This window comes from Atractosteus spatula, chromosome 8, assembly GCF_055471065.1.
Source record: "Atractosteus spatula isolate fAtrSpa1 chromosome 8, fAtrSpa1.hap1, whole genome shotgun sequence".
In the NCBI taxonomy this organism is placed as follows: Eukaryota; Metazoa; Chordata; class Actinopteri; order Semionotiformes; family Lepisosteidae; genus Atractosteus; species Atractosteus spatula.
In genome coordinates, this window is record NC_142713.1 from 15,287,364 (window position 1) to 15,306,869 (window position 19,506).

Sequence of the window (19,506 nt, forward strand, 5' to 3'; positions counted from 1 at the left end):
GCTGGACATTTACTGCAAGAGATACAGTAAATAAGGTTGCTGGAGGTACAAGATCCCATCTGGGTGATCCGGAATTGTCCCGAGAGGCCTTGAATGAGTGTGGTGTTAGATATGTTCTTGCAGGTGATACAGCGCGCTCTGTTGCAAGGGAAAGTGCCTGGTGTGGATGGTTGCTGATGGTGGTTAAGGGACCTGTGAACAAGAAGGTTATGCAGATTAGGTGGTCAGCTAACTACTAAAGAATGATAGACACATATTCCATTTAATGCCTTTTAATATTCATCTATTTACTTGTATTCATCTAGATAAAAGCAAAAGTAACAGACTTTGACAGATTAAAAAGGAAAATTTAACATTTCCAAAAAATGAAATATACGACTCCTTTCCATATAGTGTAAGATAAGTTTCTTCAATGCCCATTATTTTAACTTGTAACTCACTGTATTTGGTTTATGAATAAAAAATCCACTGTCACTGACTGCAGTGTCCTGCAGTGCTTCCTTCTGTCCTTTGGTTTCTTAAAACGTCCTAAGAACCTTTTTTTCTCCTTTGTGGTCTACTTTTTAAAATAATGTGTTGGTTGTAGAGCCTGGTTGGACAGTTCGAGAAAGTTCCAGTCTCAAAAGCTATTAAACATATTGTTTCCAATCAATTATTCCTGCTTATGTGGAAAACTTAAAAGTATGCTCCCTGAACTGTGGAAACAATCACCGATAGAAATAATTCAAATAACACTAGTGCCTAAACAACTCTCCAAAATAAGGAACAATGAAAAGAAAAACAGCTTTCACATCCAGAATATACTCAACACATTAACAGTATTCTGATTTTAACTGTCCTTGTTGCTTCCACAAAGAATTCATGTTAGTTAAATAATATCTTACCTTTGTAAAAATGTGCTGGTTGTCTCCTAATATACAATTTATTTGCATTCATCTAGATTAGCTATAATTTTCATTTCCATAAACATAAAACTGGTTTGTCCATACATTCCTCATCGTATACTGTTTCCATCTATATGAACAATGATGGGAAAAGTTTATTTTAAAAAGTAATCCATTACACTTACATATTACTTGTACGGTATACGTGATTATTTGTCTAAATTAATAAGATGTTGGTGGAAAATGCTTCTAACAGGTAATGCACTACACAATATCCATATACATATACATAGATCAAAGTAATGACTTTTCACCCAGCTTTCTGTTCATTTTAAAAATCTACACAAGTAATAATAAAAGTGATTTTACTGATTACTTTTTAAAAGTAAATTAGCCAAATACTATGAATATATAACAAAATATATTTAGTTATAATATTATATAAATTTTCAGATTTTGATAGTTTGCTAACAATTTTGATCACAATAGGCATAGATGAATTTAGATCGATTAACTCGCTAATGGATAGAAAAGAGTGAAAAAATAAAAGATTAACAGGATGATATACTGTAACTATGAAGGTACCATAGTGATCTATATTAGGAAAACAGCATTTATTTAAATAAATTATCTGCATTTTGGTGTAGGTAGTAAACGTATCAAGCTTGCTGATGCTATTAAAATAGTGGGATTAGCAAACATTGTAGAAGTACTGTAGCAAATTAAACTGAAGACCATGCAAACATGGCTGCTGAGTCTAACATTTCTAACAAGTGCAGAGTATCAGATAAGAAAATATTTTCACTTTCTAAAGTGAAGCAATAAAAAGGAAGTAATAAAATAAAAAACTATGAAAAAACAAAGATCACATTTGGATAAATACTTAAAAGTGTAGAAATTAAATAATGGGATGTTATAGAAAAAATGTAAAATGCATTACCAAGACATCCTTAACAGTATTGTGTTCTAACACTTACCACAGTGCTAATCTAGAAGTCCAGAGAAGATTAATCAGTCAGTTGATCAACCTAATGCTCAACGCTTAAGGGAAGGCTAAAATAAGGTATATTTTTAGATTTGAACAAATAATTTTATGAGGGATCTGATTAGTATGATTTTCCTTGAAAATCATTGACAGTCCAAAAGACTACTTTAGAATTAACAGTTATAGACAAACCAAATGGTGGAAGTGGAAGTACCAAGTAAGTGGAAGTGGAAGTAGAAGTGCTGTATATTTAAAATTGAGAACATGACCTGACATTATGCACATTTTCTGCATAAAGAGTTATAATAATAATAATTGCTTACACTTATATAGTGCTTTTCTGGACACTCCACTCAAAGCGCTTTACAGGTAATGGGGACTCTCCTCCACCACCACCAATGTGCAGCATCCACCTGGATGATGCAACGGCAGCCATAGTGAGCCAGAACACTCACCAATACATCAGCTATCAGTGGGGAGGAGAGCAGAGTAATGCAGCCAATTCATAGGTGGGCATTATTAGGAAGCCACAATTGGTAAGTGCCAATGGGAAATTTGGCCAGGACACCAGGGTTACACCCCTACTCTTTTCGAGAAGCACCATGGGATTTTTAATGACCATAGAGAATCAGGACCTCGGTTTTACGTCTCATCCGAGAGACAGTGCCTGTTTACAGTATAGTGTCCCCATCACTATACTGGGGCATTAGGACCCACATGGACAGTGGGGTGAGCACCCCCTGCTGGCCCCACTAACACCTCTTCCAGCAGCAATCTTAATTTTTCCTAGGAGGTCTCCCATTCAGGTACTGACCAGGCTCACACGTGCTTACCTTCAGTGGGTTGCCAGTTGTGAGTTGCAGAGTGATATGGCTGCTGGCTAAGTTGTGGATCTGTGGTACAACAGTGGAACAACAGCCATGTTGTTGAAGCTAATGCCTTGCCTTCTTTCAAGAATCATTGGGATGAAATCCTTGGATCATTTGCTAACTGTTAAATGTGTTGTAGATAGGCTGTTTTACCTCCTCTTAGTTGAGGATCCATTGTTATATCCTTAATGTCAAACTAGCTGACATCTAACTGATGGCTTGACACCAGTGGTTTAGTTTATATCCTAGTACTATATGCAGACTTTAAAACAGTTATGCCTATCACACTGTAGCCTGCAGATAATTTATATGAATGACATAAACTTGTTTTTATTTACTTAATTTCTTTGCTGTCCCAGATGGAAAATTTTCTTTGTGGGGAAATAAAAAGATGTGGAGAATATATTTAACAAATAAAACACATACCATGTTTATGACTATAATTACTTTATTATTGTGCTTATAATAACACTATTTTGCTTCATTTAATTTCTAACATAATTCACCTTTTCTTTCACACTATGCCACAGAAAGTGATAACTTGGTGTTACAGCAGCAAAAATAATCGCTACTTCAAAACTCCAAAATACTTAGTCAGAAACAGCACATACAGTAATATTACCTAGAGAGGCTATGAGTGTAAACACTATCACTGTCAAATCTTAAACACTGGCAAAAACTCTGAATGCTCCACAGAATATAATCCATTTACTAATTGTCTTGGTAGAATTACAGGTAGGTAAAATATTTTAATTAATAAGAAAACAAACTTTACCACATAAGCTGTGCTTTGGCAAACATATGAACAGGACAGAATTAAACAGCATCGCTGCAGCCAGTTGCTGGTGAAGAAGACATAAGATAGTATTTGAGACTTACAGATGCAGCCATTCAAAATGCACAGTACAAACCCGTACCACGGCCATCTACGCATGCGCCACTGCGCCCTACCGCGGTATGTGATTGGCTGGCCAAAATGACCAACAGGGGCACTCGTGGTGCATTGGTCGGTAGTGAAAAGATTTAATCATTTAATCTCTTTACTGTGCACATTTTAATCCGCTTAGTATTGAATAGTTATATGGAATTTTACCACTAAAGGGAAATTTTAGTAGCTGAGCATGAAAAGAATAGGAGCATAACGCATCTGAAGGTCATAAACGATATTAAGTTAGGAACATAAACATATTATGTAAACTGTATATTGCTGGTCTTGGTATTTAAAAGAAAAAATACACACCAGTATTCCATTTCTCCCTAAACATTTTAAGCATCAAAGTCTTACATGTGGTTATTTTGGAAACATTTTTACGTGCTCCTTGCTGCTTCTGACCATGTTACTGTACGTTTATACAGTATACAGTACTTTGTGAGAAAAGTGATAGTTTTAAGCTTTTCTGCAAATACGCTCCATACCGGAGTAAACAAGCATACTTTTAGAATTTGATTAATAGGGAATATAATATGGAATCACGTATCTCAAGAAATTAATAACAATATAATTATATTCATGTACTGTAACACAAACAGTATTATGTACACATATCTATTGATATGTGTATGGCTGTTAGAGCACTTGTCATGTGACTGTGTTAGTGGTGTGATGGTTTAAATGCTTGCCTTATAAGCGAGGGGTTGGTTGTTCAAATCCAGCTATCGCTATGGGTTTTCTTTCAACAAACATTTCTTTGAAAAACTAAAATAGCAATATTATGGACACTCTATTGACTTTTTTATATTTCTAAATATCACAACATGTTCGAATCTAAGTCATTTTTTAATAAAAACAAATAGTCACTGTCTTTCCCTCTGAATCGCTTCAGTAGCAGGAACCTGTATCGTGTGGATCATGTGGATCCCTTTTAGATTTCCCTTCAGATTTAAAAGGTTATTAATAATATCTTCAGTGTCGCATCTTCCCAGTTTAGCTGATCTTTTGTTGCCTACGCATGCTTACACAGCTCCCTAGGTAAATTATCATACTTGACTGAGAAAGCTTTAGAAAACTTAACATTTTTATTATCAACAAACTGTAAATAAGACGTTTACATTGGCGTTATTAATTTTTCACTTGAGTGTATGGAGGAGTGTCAGCTGTCAATGAGAGAAGAACCCCCTCTTAGGCTGGGCAAACGATTTTTTTTAATTTTTAAAAAAGAAATAAAAAATTAGATATAATGACATAAACCTTTACTGCAATACAATACTGTAACGTTTTGGCTGTGAATCCTTCTTCAGGTGTGAGGGTCTTCAGCTCAAAATGAAACGCTTGGAGTTTGTAATGTAGGGCACTCTGAATGGGTTAAACTTTAATGCAGGAAAAATGTATTTCCCATAAGCTACAGTATACTGATTCCCGTTTCCGCCAGGGAGTAAAAAAAAAAACACACTATGGTATTCTCTCCGATGCAGTGCAGTTAAAAAATATCTCTGATGCTGTTCCTAAATTAATATCATTTATGACCATCAGACGCTTTATGCTCCTTTTCTTTTTTCCAATGGATTGAACAGGGAGAGGCATTTCATTAAAGAGAGAGACACACACACACACACACAGTTTTTCATTGGCAAAAAGTAACGCCACACTCTCTTGTTTAAAGCACCATGTCTCTTGCCTTTAAAAGGAGGAGACACTTTACACTTTAACTCTTCTGTTCACAGAGAAATTTCACCAGAGCCTCTTCTCTTCTTGTGTCTAATTTTTAGTTTAGCAGGAATTCAGATGAAAGACAGTGACCTCAAGCAAGCCCAAATCATAGTTGAACCCGTTCAGAGCCTACATTACATTTTAGCATTTCATTTTGAGCTGAAGACCCTCACACCTGAAGAAGGCTTCACAGCCGAAACGTTGCATTTTCTCTCTTCTCTTTTAAGCATGTGTACGATGCTGTAATACAGTTTAAAATAATTAAAAGTTTAGACTTTTCAACACTTTCAAGACTTTTCAGACAGTATCAACTTGAATTCTTATCTCTATTAATATAACTATCAAGTGGTATTAAATAAATACAGCTTTTAAGTATAGATTACACTTTTCTAAAATGTATTTAAAAAATAAAAACGATTACAATCTAATCTTTCCACGTTTGATCCCAAGATCCCAAGAAAAATAAATCTAAATGGGGAGAAAGCTATGCTGAAAGTTTATTAAGATACCTAGAAGACAAAGTCAAAGATTTATGTTGGATTTGTCAGATTGTGAATCAATAAAGACATTTAATTAAACACGCTTTGTGATTTAAATCAAAATGGGGGTAACGGGGACTTGCAGTGCATCAGCATAGATGGGAAAGCCAGAGCCAACCGCTGCGCCGCCCTCGTGTTTCAAAATCTTGTGACTTTTGAAATTTACTGGGGGTTGAAAATACCTGTGAAACCGGTTTGTTTACAAACAATGTAGACACAGAGACTCAGACTGTAGCAACAGCAATTAGCAATAGCAATATTATGGAAACTCTACTGACTTTTTTTTTAACTTTTTTTTTAATTTAAAAAGAAATAAAAAATTAGATATAATGATATAAACATTTACTGCAATACAATACTGCAACGTTTTGGCTGTGAATCCTTCTTCAGGTGTGAGGGTTTTCAGCTCAAAATGAAACGCTTGGAGTTTGTAATGTAGGGCGCGCTGATATCATTATCATCCCCCCTGCCTGTCTATAGTCTTTTTAACCATTCTGTGCCTGAATTGTTTTTTGTGCACAAAAAGTGGTCATTAACTATCGAAACCTGTTTTTATCGCTTTTTAAGTCATGCAATTTCTAAGTTTAGCAGGAACACATCATTACATCTCATTTTTATTTTTTTTTTTAATTCAAAAATTCGATTGCCCAGCTTAAGGGGAGTTTATAATATTGTGGCACTATCATATAGGAAGGACACAATGACTCAGACACTCGTTGAATGAAAAAGGGCACTTTAATTTTCTGTACAGCTGGTACAGCACCCCACCACGCCCGCGTGCCAGCATTATATTCTCATGTACGGGTAGAATATGTTCATTGTCTTCAATTGAAAGAAGGGTTCTTTTCGCCCAAGTCAGGATACCAAGTCAGAAGCTTGCCCCACCCGGATTGTTACAGCAACACATTAGAATGTTAAAGCAATTCCATTGAGAAGCTGGGCGTGATAATTGTTTTCTTCCTTGATTTTCTGATCTGCAAGGCCGTTTGGGCACAGTGAATGTGAACTCTGTCTGGCATTGTCAGATTGTGAAAAATAAAAGTATTTTATGAAACACACGTTTGCGATTTTAATCAAGATGGGGGTAAGGGAGTCTTCTCTATGACACTCTCCCTTATAAAAGTAACATGAAACAAGACAAAAACTAAAAATAAGATACAGTCTACAGACATTCACAACATAGACATATCATAAAACATTTACATATATTGTTAAATTATTACTTTAAATATATACTTTAAGTTACCGTAAATATATTACTTTATTTTATATAGCACCTTTAAAAGTGGCATCTAAAAGCAATACAGGATTGTGGCTATCAAATTCTGAACGTATTGGAGATTGCTTGATGTGGATTTAAATAACCCAGTGAACAGGATGTGCATTCATTACTTCTATTAAAAAAAGCCTTTCTTGATCTCTCTAGTTCCTAGTTTCTCTATGTTCCCTTTAAAATAAACTTCTATTCCACAATGCCGTGTATTACATGGCCGGTAGGGAAACTTAAGGGAAACAAAAAAGTGGAAAAGCTACGGTCTGTCTTGTCGGAAGCTAGCAACAGTCTGCTATCCAGTGTTCTTTAGACTTCTTCTTTAAGATTAAATTCTTATATTATTCTTAATAGTTGTATCAGGCAGATTACACTTTTCCCTCGCTCTCAATAACAGACCGATTTATTTTTTAAATCACTGCGTTCGTTTACCAATTTCATCTTCACACCTCTTCCCACTGATCTCTCAGGATACTCTTCTCACCTGCCCTGCCCTTTGTTCTCCTGTGATTTGCTGTTTATTCCTGCTACCATCCACTCCTGCCCTCACACCTAAAGAAGACTATTTTACATTTCTTTATGCGGTTCATAGTGCAATTAACCTTTGCTAGTATCTTTGCAGCCAATGCACACTGGCAGTTCTACCACTCAAATATTATTTTGCTTATTATTCACAATTGTATTCTATAAAAATGCAAGTGAACAACATAATGAATAAAAATATAGAAATCCATACAATACTAGATAATTACTGATCAGATAATACAAGATCAGTCATTTGAGAACTGATCAACTTTGTATTACAAGCTAAGATAATAAACACATATATAGTGATACAGTATGTAATGATGATTCTCTGCATTTGTATAGAACTTTTTATTAAAGAGGTGTGATGTTTACATTGACCTCACTGTAAGCAAAACAAAACAAAGGATTTTTGGAGGGGGGATATTCTGGCAACAAGTGATTATAAGACGATCTGTCAAAGTACAATGAAATACAATATTGTTGTTGTTATTGTTGTTGTTATCCTGTAAAGCGCTTTGAGAAGCCACCTTTAAAGGCGCTATATAAAATAAAGTTTATTATTATTACTATTATTAATATGCTGGACAGAGAGGTGAACATTATTATGCAGAAGACAAAGATAATGATTTACGTTGCATTGTCAGATTGTGAATCAATAAAGACATTGAATTAAACACGCGGTTGCGATTTAAATGGAAATGGGGGTAACGGGGACTCTTATTATTCTCTTATTATTAACACTCGTTCAACTGTGGTTCTTTTGGTTTCACGGAGGCCTTCTCAGATAGTTGGGCATTCAGGTCGATTGCCAGGCAAAGGATTAGTAAATATATTTTGTTAAAGCAAGTCGGTTTTTTGCAACATATAAAAGACATATTGTGGCATTATTACAGTATATAGGGCAGACACAGCAACTCAGACACCCGTTGAATGAAAAAGGGCACTTTAATTTTCTGTACAGCTGGTACAGCACCCAAACAAACGCAAACACGTTTTTAACGAAATGCTTTTATTCATTCATAATCTGACTCACATAACTCACAATCTCGAATGCCCCCCACCCCACTCAACAATCCTAGGAAGAACATGAAACAGCCTTACAAACTCCAAACGTTTCATTTTGAGCTGAAGACCCTCACACCTGAAGAAGGATTCACAGCCGAAACATTGCAGTATTGTATTACAGTAAATGTTTATATCATTATATCTAATTTTTTATTTCTCTTTTAAAAATTAAAAAAATCGTTTGCCCAGCCTAAGAGGGGGGGGGGGTCTGCTCTCATTGACAGCTGACACTCCTCCATACACGCAAGTGAAAAATTAATAACGCCAATGTAAACGTCTTATTTAGAATTTGTTGATAATAAAAATGTTAAATTCTCTAAAGCTTTCTCAGTCAAGTATGATAATTTACCTAGGGAGCTGTGTAAGCATGCGTAGGAGGCAAAAGATCAGCTAAACTGGGAAGATGCGACACTGAAGATATTATTAATAACCTTTTAAATCTGAAGGGAAATCTAAAAGGGATCCACATGATCCACACGATACAAGTTCCTGCTACTGAAGCGATTCAGAGGGAAAGACAGTGACTATTCGTTGTTATTAAAAAATGACTTAGATTCGAACATGTTGTGATATTTAGAAATATAAAAAAGTCAATAGAGTGTCCATAATATTGCTATTTTAGTTCTTCAAAGACATGTTTGTTAAAAGAAAACAAACAAAAAAAAAGAGGGGTTGGCTGTTGAAAAACAAACAAAAAAAAAAAAAGAGGGGTTGGCTGTTCAAATCCTGCTATCACCATGAGGTGATAGCAGGATTTGAACAGCCAACCCCTCACTTATAAGGCAAGCATTTAAACCATCACACCACTAACATAGTCGCATGACAAGTGCTGAAACAGCCATACACATATCAATAGATATGTGTATATACTACTGTTTGTGTTACAGTACATGAATATAATTATATTGTTATTAATTTCTTGAGATACGCAATTCCATGTTATATTCCCTATTAATCAAATTCTAAAAGTATGCTTGTTTACTCCAGTATCGAGTGTATTTGCAGAAAAGCTTAAAACTATCACTTTTCTCAAAAAGTACTGTATACTGTATAAATGTACATTAACATGTTCAGAAGGAGCAAGGAGGATGTAAAAATGTTTCCAAAATAACCACATGTAAGACTTTGATGCTTAAAATGTTTAGGGAGAAATTGAATACTGGTGTGTATTTTTACTTTAAAATACCAAGACCAGCCATATACAGTACAGTTTACATACAGTAATATGTTTATGTTCCTAAATTAATATATTTTATGAGCATGTGAAAGGCATGGTGAATCGGTGATTCTCAAGAATTACTTTGTATGATTGGAAACAAATGTGTGATCGGATCAACGAAATGCTGTGGTGTTACTTTTTGTCAATGAAAAAAAAGTATTTTCGTTTACAAAGACAGTTACAAAGAATGTGGACCAGGGTAATACTTTGAGTTTACAGCTTGTCCAAAGTCATTCATTATTAATACTATTAGTAATATCTTGGGTAAAGACTTTGATGCATAAGATATTTCTGCATAATTAAAATATTTATGATAAAGGTGGTAGGTTGTGTACTTTTGTCCAACTGAGCAATCTTGCTTTCATAAAATATACCAGTTTTAATGTATAATGATTAACATGCTGTAATACAGTTTAAATTTAAAAGTCTTACGAGTATACAACTTAAATTCTTAATTGAATAAAGATTGTCCCTCAGCAGTGATTGGGAGTCGAAACCGGGTGTTTTCTGGTGACAGCTCAAACGTTGTACATGAGAGCTTGAGCTTTATTAGCTACACCTGGCGGTAATTTTGGATACTATTATCTTACTTGCGGTATTATACGGTATGACGAGTTATGACGTGTTATACCACGACACGCCCACCGTGTTTTACCGCGGCATACCCTGCTGTATGTCCTTGGAAAATACATTGCTGTTCAGAGCATGCATTATAATTCTTCCTCATTAAGATGTGCATGATTTCTCCCACGCTCTCTCATCCAAAAACACAAACAATAGAGACACACATTTGTATCATAAATCTGAATTTAAATAATCTCTGTGGTGTGATGTGTAACATGATGTGTGAACTTTCTTTTTTTGCCATTACCTGTGCCTTTCAGCTCTATATCCATCAGCGCTTAGAGTGAAGAGAGGAACAGTCAGTTTACTGAATCCTACTTTTCAGACCTCTGTGGAGGAGGTCAACATGCTCTATGAGGTAAGACATATCCCTCTAAAAGCTAGAAATTATTTAAGGTTAATAAATTTCAAAATTTCAGTGCCTGAGTCATTATGCTATAATTCAATGTTTTCCTAGTTTCATAACTATCAAACAAAAGGAAGGTTTCAATGGACCATTAAATCCTTTGTCAATCTACAGACCAAAAACTGTTACATCCAGCTAACTCATTAATTGATAATCCAGTTTTTTCAGGGTTCTATTTCTACACTTTAGAGGTCTAATATAATAATCACTAAAAGTATTAAAATAACAGTTTAACCGTTTAACAGTCTTCCTGGTTTTATATTTGAAATTTAAATATCAGTTAATACATACATTTAAAATGAAATATAAATATAAAAATATATAAAAAAGGAAAGAAAAAAGGAAACATCTTTGTAACATGACATTATAGGAAGAACAGACTCAATAAAAGTAAATTCTGAAATACATCCACCCATTTTCTACCTAGCCATCCATTTTCTAACTACTGTATTCCATCCAATTTAGGGTCGTGGGAGTGCCGGAGCTTATCCCGGCAAGCAATGGGTGCAAGATGGGATACTCTCTGGATGGGATGCCAGTCCATCGCAGGGCACACATAGATACTGATACACACACACACACTCACACAAGGGCCAATTTTCTCAGAAGCCAGCTAACCTATCTGTATGTCTTTGGACTGTGGAAGAAACTAGAACACCTGGAGGAAACCCACTTGAACATGGGGTGAACAAACTCCATGCAGATAGCAACCCAGGTCCTGAATTGAACCCAGGGTCCCAGCACTGGGTGGCAACAATGTTAACCAGTCCTTCACTGTGCTCCCCTTATAAAATAAATTTCCAACATAATTGGAAAATATTCATAATATAGTCCCTATGTAAAAAATTGAAATAAAAAATGTAATTGCTAATAAACAAAATCTATGCAGCATATCACATGTAGTACACAGAAGAGTCAGAAGATAACATTTCTTTGGTTTTAAATAAATAATCCCCTATGACAATTCAGTTGTAAAAAGGATTATACAAGGAGGAACTGTTCCCTCCGGTGACACTACTGAACACTTACACTGGAGATTGCATTATTCTTGAATCTCTTTTAATGGAAGCTTCACTACAGAAATCATATTGTACACAGCCTTTTACCAGAAACTTTATTTTTTATAAGAAAATGTTTGTTTCTAAAGAAGTTAAAGTGGTAAAAAAACTTTATAAAAAAAATCTGATTCTGATTTTAGACAAAATTATAGCCAAAGCCCACGTTAGTCAGAATCTAAAAAGGAAATTCCATGTATCTTTTTCACATGCCTTTTGAGCATTGTAATTTTACACACTTTGCCATTCATTGTGAAGATAATCGTTGCTAAATATTATACAGTAAATCTAATTTTTATGAATGTGTTCTGATTTAAATATATGATTGAATTTAACCAGATTCTCTGTTTACAATCAGGAAATTGATCTGGAGGATCAGTTTTGTTGTGAATTATTATTATAAAATAAGTTTTAAGGAACCATAATGTGATGAACCAGTTTATTGAAAGTAGAAAGTTGCCTTATCACAGCCAGCAGCCATATCACCCTGCAACTCACAACTGGCAACCCAGTTAAGCTAAGCAGGTGTGAGCCTGGTCAGTACCTGGATGGGAGATCTCCTGGGAATAACTAAGGTTGGTGCTGGAAGAAGTGTTAGTGGGGCCAGCAAGGGGTGCTCACCCTGCAGTCCATGTGGGTCATAATGCCCCAATATAGTGACAGGGACACTATACTGTAAACAGGTGCTGTCCTTTGGATGAGATGTAAAACTGAGGTCCTGACTCTCTGTGGTCATTAAAACTCCCAGGGTGTTTCTTGAAAAGAGTAGGGGTGTAATCCTGGCATCCTGGCCAAATTTCCCATTGGCCTTTACCAATCATGGCTTCCTAATAATCCCTCTCCATGAATTGGCTACATTACTCTGCTCTCCTCCTGATGCACATAGTTCTGGTGCACTATGGCTGCCGTCGCATCATCATTGCACATTGGTGGAGGGGAGTCCCCATAGCATTGGGTCCATAGCTGTTCTACACTGAGAAATCGTTAGTACAAGAAAAATGTCAGTTTTATACATACATAAGTACAGGGCATTTAGAGTAGCTAAAGTTTTTTTTAGCTTAAAAAAACATTTTAAAAAAGAAAAGTTTTTATATTTTAAACGATGTAAAATATAAAAAAACATCTGGTTAAAGATATTTCAGATAAAAGCCCTTTTGTAGCTAGTCAGTAAAATGTAACTACAATGCTCTGTACTTATTTTTCAATATTTCAGAATAGAATGTCTCCAATGTCAGAATATAATGCTCATTTCAAGAGCTTCCATAATTTCAAGTTTGAAACAAATGTTAAACAGATTAAAAAATTATTCTTTCTCTGTTCTGTTTTCTGATTTGCTTCCCTTTTCAGATCTTACTACATGGATTGTGGATGGATAATATATATGATCACTTTTTAATAATAGATGAGGAGCTGGCATCACTGAGGAAAAGCAAGAAACTAGAAGTGATCTGGGAAGATGTACTCCCAAGGAAAATCACAGAAGTCAGGCGGCTAACCTCTATGCTTTCAATGCATGTGGGACCACTAAGGAAGAACGATTTTGAGCGAACTGTTCTGACATTGGTGTACACAGCACACAAACTGATGCAGTCAAAAGGACACCAGAAGGACATGTGGGCAGAATCATTTGTGAAGCTCTACAAAGCTTTAAAACAAGACCTACTATATTAAGAGAAAGAAAAGCATATTAATGCTTTTGTCCATATATTTTATATGTTCTACATAAAGCTGGCAATCACCACTTCCACTTGTTATAAGTTTTTAATTTTATAGCATTTTCAGTGAAATGCAATATATACTACATATTTGGTCCTGGTATATTCAATGCATTTATAAAATGTGCATATGTATTTCACCAAAGATTTTTAAATTTAAATTTTTAATATGTTCATGACAATAACTAATAATTTTGGTAGGGCAGTCCATAAAATTAGGTTCTACTATATTTTAGTGAAAAACAATTTATTTGAAATCAAATATGAAAATAAGACATTTCTAATTGTCTCATAATGATTGAGAACATAGATCATGTTCAAAAAGACTGAATCGCCTAAAGTTTAAAGTTTAAAACCTCTCATAGGCAATGCTTTATCTGATATTCATTGCAAGGATTAAATCACAATCAGTCACTGAAAAGGGTGGGTTCTAAATGCAGGGCATATGCTTTATACAGTACAGTAGGATCTCAATATTTGCAAGGGTTCAGTGCAGAGATCTGTTGCAAATAGCTAAATTTGCATATAACCAAGTCCACTTCTATACTGTTGCATAATGTACTACAGTATATAGTATACAGATGCAGCCATTCAAAATGCACAGTACAACCCCGTACCGTTATACTGCAGTACATGATTGGCTGGCCAACATGACCTACAGGCGGCACTCGTGGTGGTTCATTTAATCTCTTTACTGTGCATGTTTAAATCCGCTTAATATTGAATATTAATATGGAATTTTACAACTAAAGGGAAATTTTAGTAGCTGAGCATAAAAAGAAGAGGAGCATAACATGTCTGAAGGTCATAAACAATATTAATTTAGGGACATAAACATATTATGTAAACTGTATGTGGCTGGTATTGGTAGTTTAAATAAGAAATATACAACAGTATTCCACTTTCATCATAAACATTTTAAGCATTAAAGTCTTTCATTCAGTTACATACTGTGGTTATTTTGGAAAAATCGTTATGTGCTTCTTCTGACTATATTAAGTTTATATACTTCATAAAACGTTGTTTTAACCTTTTCTATGAATATTTGCACTGGTTATCACAGAAAAAACACATACTTTTTAGAATTTGATTAATAAGGAATATAATAGGAATTGTGAATCTAACTAAATTAATGATATAATTATATTCATATAGCTCAAATTATCACAGTAGTACATTTTCTTTGTAAACATCTGCATCAATTTGACTAATTCAACCGCGATTACTTGGAAACTTTTAGCTTGCCTCGTTCAGTTATGGCTCAAGTTGCCAAGATGCGCGTTGGTGTAATGGCTTAGGTCACTCACTTGCATGCTTGAAGTTGGGGGTTCGAACACAGCTCTCACCATGATTTTTTTTAACAAAAAACATTTCTTTGAAAAATTAAAATAGTAAATATTATCGACACTACAGATGCAGCCATTCAAAATGAGCGGTAAAAACCCGCGGTACAGTAACCAACCCACAGGGCACCGCGGTAAGTGATTGGCTGGCCAAAATGACCGACAGGGGCACTCGTGGTGCATTGGTTGGTAGTGAAAAGATTTAATCATTTAATGTCTTTACTGTGCACATTTCAATCCGCTTAGTTTTGAATATTTATATGGAATTTTACCACTAAAGGGAAATTTTAGTAGCTGAGCATAAAAAGAAGAGGAGCATAACGCATCTGAAGGTCATAAACGATATTAATTTTGGAACATAAGATAGATAGATAGATAGATACTTTATTGATCCCGTGAGGGAAATTGCAGTGCAACAGCAGCTTAACACACACAACACAGCCACAGTGTAACGAATTATATAATAATAGTACAATACATACAATACAATACAAGAGTTACTCACAGTCCGGACGCACAAGAACAAACTAGAACAGAACAGTACACAGAAAATCGTATCACACTCATATCACACATATGAATATAAATATAGATGTAACTATAGATATAAATATAAATGTATTGCACAGGTCCCTGGCATATATTGCACAAAAAGTGGTTGTAAACGGGAAAAAGAAAAAGAAAAAGAAAGAGAACAGATGTAGCAGTAGATGTGTAGATGTGTTTAGTCCAGAAACAGGTCACTGTCGATCTTGCCTCTGCCAAGACGCAAGGTGGATGCGTTGTACAGTCTTATGGCAGACGGCAAGAATGACCTCCTGTAGCGCTCCCTGTCGCACCGTGGATGAATCAGTCTATTGCTGAACGTGCTCTTCATTCCTGCAAGCCTGTCATAGAGGGGATGGGAGAAGTTGTCCATGATGGCCACTAGTTTGGACATCATTCTCCTCTCAGCCACTACCTCCAAGGAGTCCAGGTCAAACCCAATGGCAGAGCTTGCTCTCCTGATGAGCTTGTTCAGCCTTTTGGAATCTACTGCTCTAATCCCAGAGCCCCAGCACACCACTGCGTAGAAAATGGCACTCGCTACCACCGACTGATAGAACATGTGTAGCATCTTACTACACACATTGAAGGACCTGAGCCTCCTCAAGAAGTAGAGTCGGCTCTGTCCCTTCTTATAGATGGCCTCGATGTTCTTAGACCATTCCAGTCTATCGTCGATGTGCACTCCCAGGTACTTGTACGAGTCCACCATCTCCACGCCACTCCCATGGATGTAGACAGGAGTAGGTTTGACCTTTTTCCTCCTGAAATCTACTACCAGTTCCTTTGTCTTTGTAACATTCAGTTCCAAGTGGTTCACCCCACACCACTCCACAAAGCTGCTGACCAGTCCTCTGTACTCCTCCTCCTGCTCACCCTTGATACATCCCACAATTGCAGAGTCATCTGAGAACTTCTGCAGGTGGCATGAGTATAGAGGGTGAAGAGGAATGGAGAAAGAACTGTCCCTTGAGGTGCCCCTGTGTTACTCACTACCTGTTCAGACACACAGTCCTGAACTCTCACAGACTGTGGTCTGCCTGTCAGGTAGTCAGTGATCCACGAGGTCGTGGAGGCATCGACTTGCATCTCCTCCAGCTTCCTCCTTAGAAGTAAGGACTGGATGGTATTGAAGGCACTGGAGAAGTCGAAAAACATGATCCTTACAGTGTTGCCAGCCCTGTCCAGGTGTGAGTAGGCCCTTTGCAGCATGTAGATGATTGCATCCTCCACACCAACACTGGGCTGGTAGGCAAACTGTAGGGTGTCCAGTGATGAGCTGACCAGGGGTCTCAGGTGGGATAAGACCAGCCTCTCCAGTGTCTTCATGATGTGAGAAGTCAGTGCAACTGGTCTGTAGTCGTTGAGGACAGAGGGGCGCCCTTTCTTTGGTACCGGGACCAGGCATGATGTCTTCCAGATCACCGGGACTCTTTCCAAGCGCAGGCTCAGGTTGAACAGTCGCTGGAGCACTCCGCTCAGCTGATCAGCACAGGCCTTCAGAACTCTGGGGCAGATGTTATCTGGTCCTGTGGCCTTACCCTCGTGCAGCCTCTTCAGCTCCTTCTTCACCTGGTCAGCTGTGATGGTCAGCCTGGCCTGGGGGATGGTGCTCATAGTGCTTTCAGTGCTGCAGGTGTTAATGGTGGAGGTGTTGGAGAGTGGCAGCTGTGGGGGATGGGTGGGTGAGTAGCCGTCAGGGGTTGTGGCTGTAGGCGGCCATGTTTGTGGGGGGATGGAGGAGGTATTGGGCAGTCGCAGCTGTGAAGGGTTAGGGAGCGTGTGGCTGTGGGGGGATGGGTGTTGCGCCACAGAGGACCCAGAATCAAACCTGTTAAAGAACTGGTTCAACTCGTTGGCCATCTCCAGGTTCCCTTCTGTTGCACCCCCAGCCTGTTTGAAGCCAGTGATCTCTCTCATGCTGCTCCATACATCTCTCACCCTATTCCTTTGCAGCTTGTCCTCTATCTTCTTCCTGTATGCGTCCTTGCTCTCTCTTAACTTCTGCTTTAGCTCCCTCTGTACACGCTTGACCTCTTCCTTATCTCCCGTCCTAAAGGCTCTCTTCTTGTCATTCAGAAGAGCCTTCAGGTCGCTGGTGATCCAGGGTTTGTTATTGGAAAAGCAGTGTACGTCTTTGGTTGGGATGGTGTTATCTACGCAGAAGTTAATATAGTCAGTGACACAGTCCACCATGCTGTCTATGTCGTCCCCATGTGGTTCGCACAGCACATCCCAGTCGGTGGCCTCCAAAGCACCACATAGATCCTCCGTAGCCTCCTGAGACCATCTCCTCACAGTCCTCATGGTCACAGGTTGGCGCTGGACAATAGGCGTGTACAGTGGTGTAAGCAAGACAAGGTTGTGATCTGATCTGCCAAGGGGGGGAAGGGCTGTGGAACTATATGCATCCTTAGCATTGGCATATAATAAGTCCAGTGTTTTGTTTTCTCTGGTCGGGCACTTAACAAACTGGTGGAAAGTAGGCAGAGTGGTGGAAATAGATACGTGGTTAAAGTCCCCTGAAATAGCTATAAAAGCGCTTGGGTGCTTTGTTTGTAGCCTGGCTGTGACTGTGTTTATGACGTCACACGCTACCTCTGCATTTGCCGTAGGTGGAATGTAAACAACAACAAAGATGGCGCATGTAAACTCCCGCGGCAGATAGTACGGACGCAGTCCTACGGCTACCAGTTCGATGTCCGGGTTGCAGACGCGCTCCTTAACATGAGTATGTCCAGGATTACACCATCTGTTGTTTACAAGCACCGCGAGCCCCCCTCCTTTCCTCTTACCGCTCTCGGTGTTTCTGTCCGCCCGCACCGTCTGAAAGCCGCCGATGGTAACGTTCGAGTCCGGAATAAGTTCCTGCAGCCACGTCTCGGTGAAACACATGATACTGCATTCACGATACTCCCTCTGGCTTCTCACCAATGCTCCCAGTTCGTCCATCTTGTTCACTAAGGACCTCACATTTCCCATGATGATCGAAGGAAGGTAGGGTTTAAATCTCCTTCTCTTCGCCTTTCGCGTCGCACCAGCCCTACAGCCTCGGCTTCTCCTCCTCAGCTCCTCCGGCACCGATGGTTTCTCTCCAGTGAGTAGAGCCGGACGCGCTAGCGCGATCAGCTGGTCCCACGTGTAGACAATGCTTCTGTGGCTATCGGCATTGCAACTCGATAGCCACAGAGGTCCAAGTATCAGAAAAAACAAGAAAAAGTTTCTCAGCTTCCTAGTATCCATCATGTTGTGATCGCAAATCTAGTTGCCGGCAAAGGTATGAAGAAAAAACACTAACACACTAGCATTAACTAACTGAAAGAAACAAAAAGACAACAAAAAGACACAGAGCTGCTGTAGCAGGCTGCCACTAACACGGCGCCATCTTGCGCCATAAACATACAGTATATAGCTGGTCTTGGTACTTTAAAGAAAAAAATACACACCAGTATTCCATTTCTCCCTAAACATTTTAAGCTTCGAAGTCTTTAACTAACGTGATACCGGAGTCAACAAGCATACTTTTAGAATTTGATTAAAAGGCAATATAATATGGAATCGCGTATCTAAAGAATTTAATAACGGTATGATTATATCCGTGTACTGCGACAGGGCTGTGTAGGGCTGTTTCGCCTGCCTGTTTATGTGAGCTGTCTTGTAGCCTACTGGTCTAGGTGTGTGACTACCAACTGGCAGGTTGTGTGTTTGAATCCAGCTGGTGCTGGACTTTTCTTTTAACAAACATTTCTTCGAAAAAATAGAATAGCGATATTATGGACAATCAATTGACTTTTATATTTCAAAATATCGC

The 19,506-nt window shown here is 37.7% G+C and overlaps 1 protein-coding gene across 1 annotated transcript in view; it reads left to right on the plus strand.

Annotated features, from left to right (window-relative positions):
• Positions 1–13,762, plus strand: part of fam180a (family with sequence similarity 180 member A) — a 52,782-nt gene extending 39,020 nt beyond the window's left edge. Inside the window, exons 2-3 of the mRNA XM_088922761.1 lie at positions 10,891–10,988; positions 13,439–13,762. Of these exons, the coding sequence (XP_088778887.1) occupies positions 10,891–10,988; positions 13,439–13,762 (422 nt within the window). The remainder of the gene's footprint in view (positions 1–10,890; positions 10,989–13,438) is intronic.
• The last annotated feature ends 5,744 nt before the right edge of the window (positions 13,763–19,506 follow it).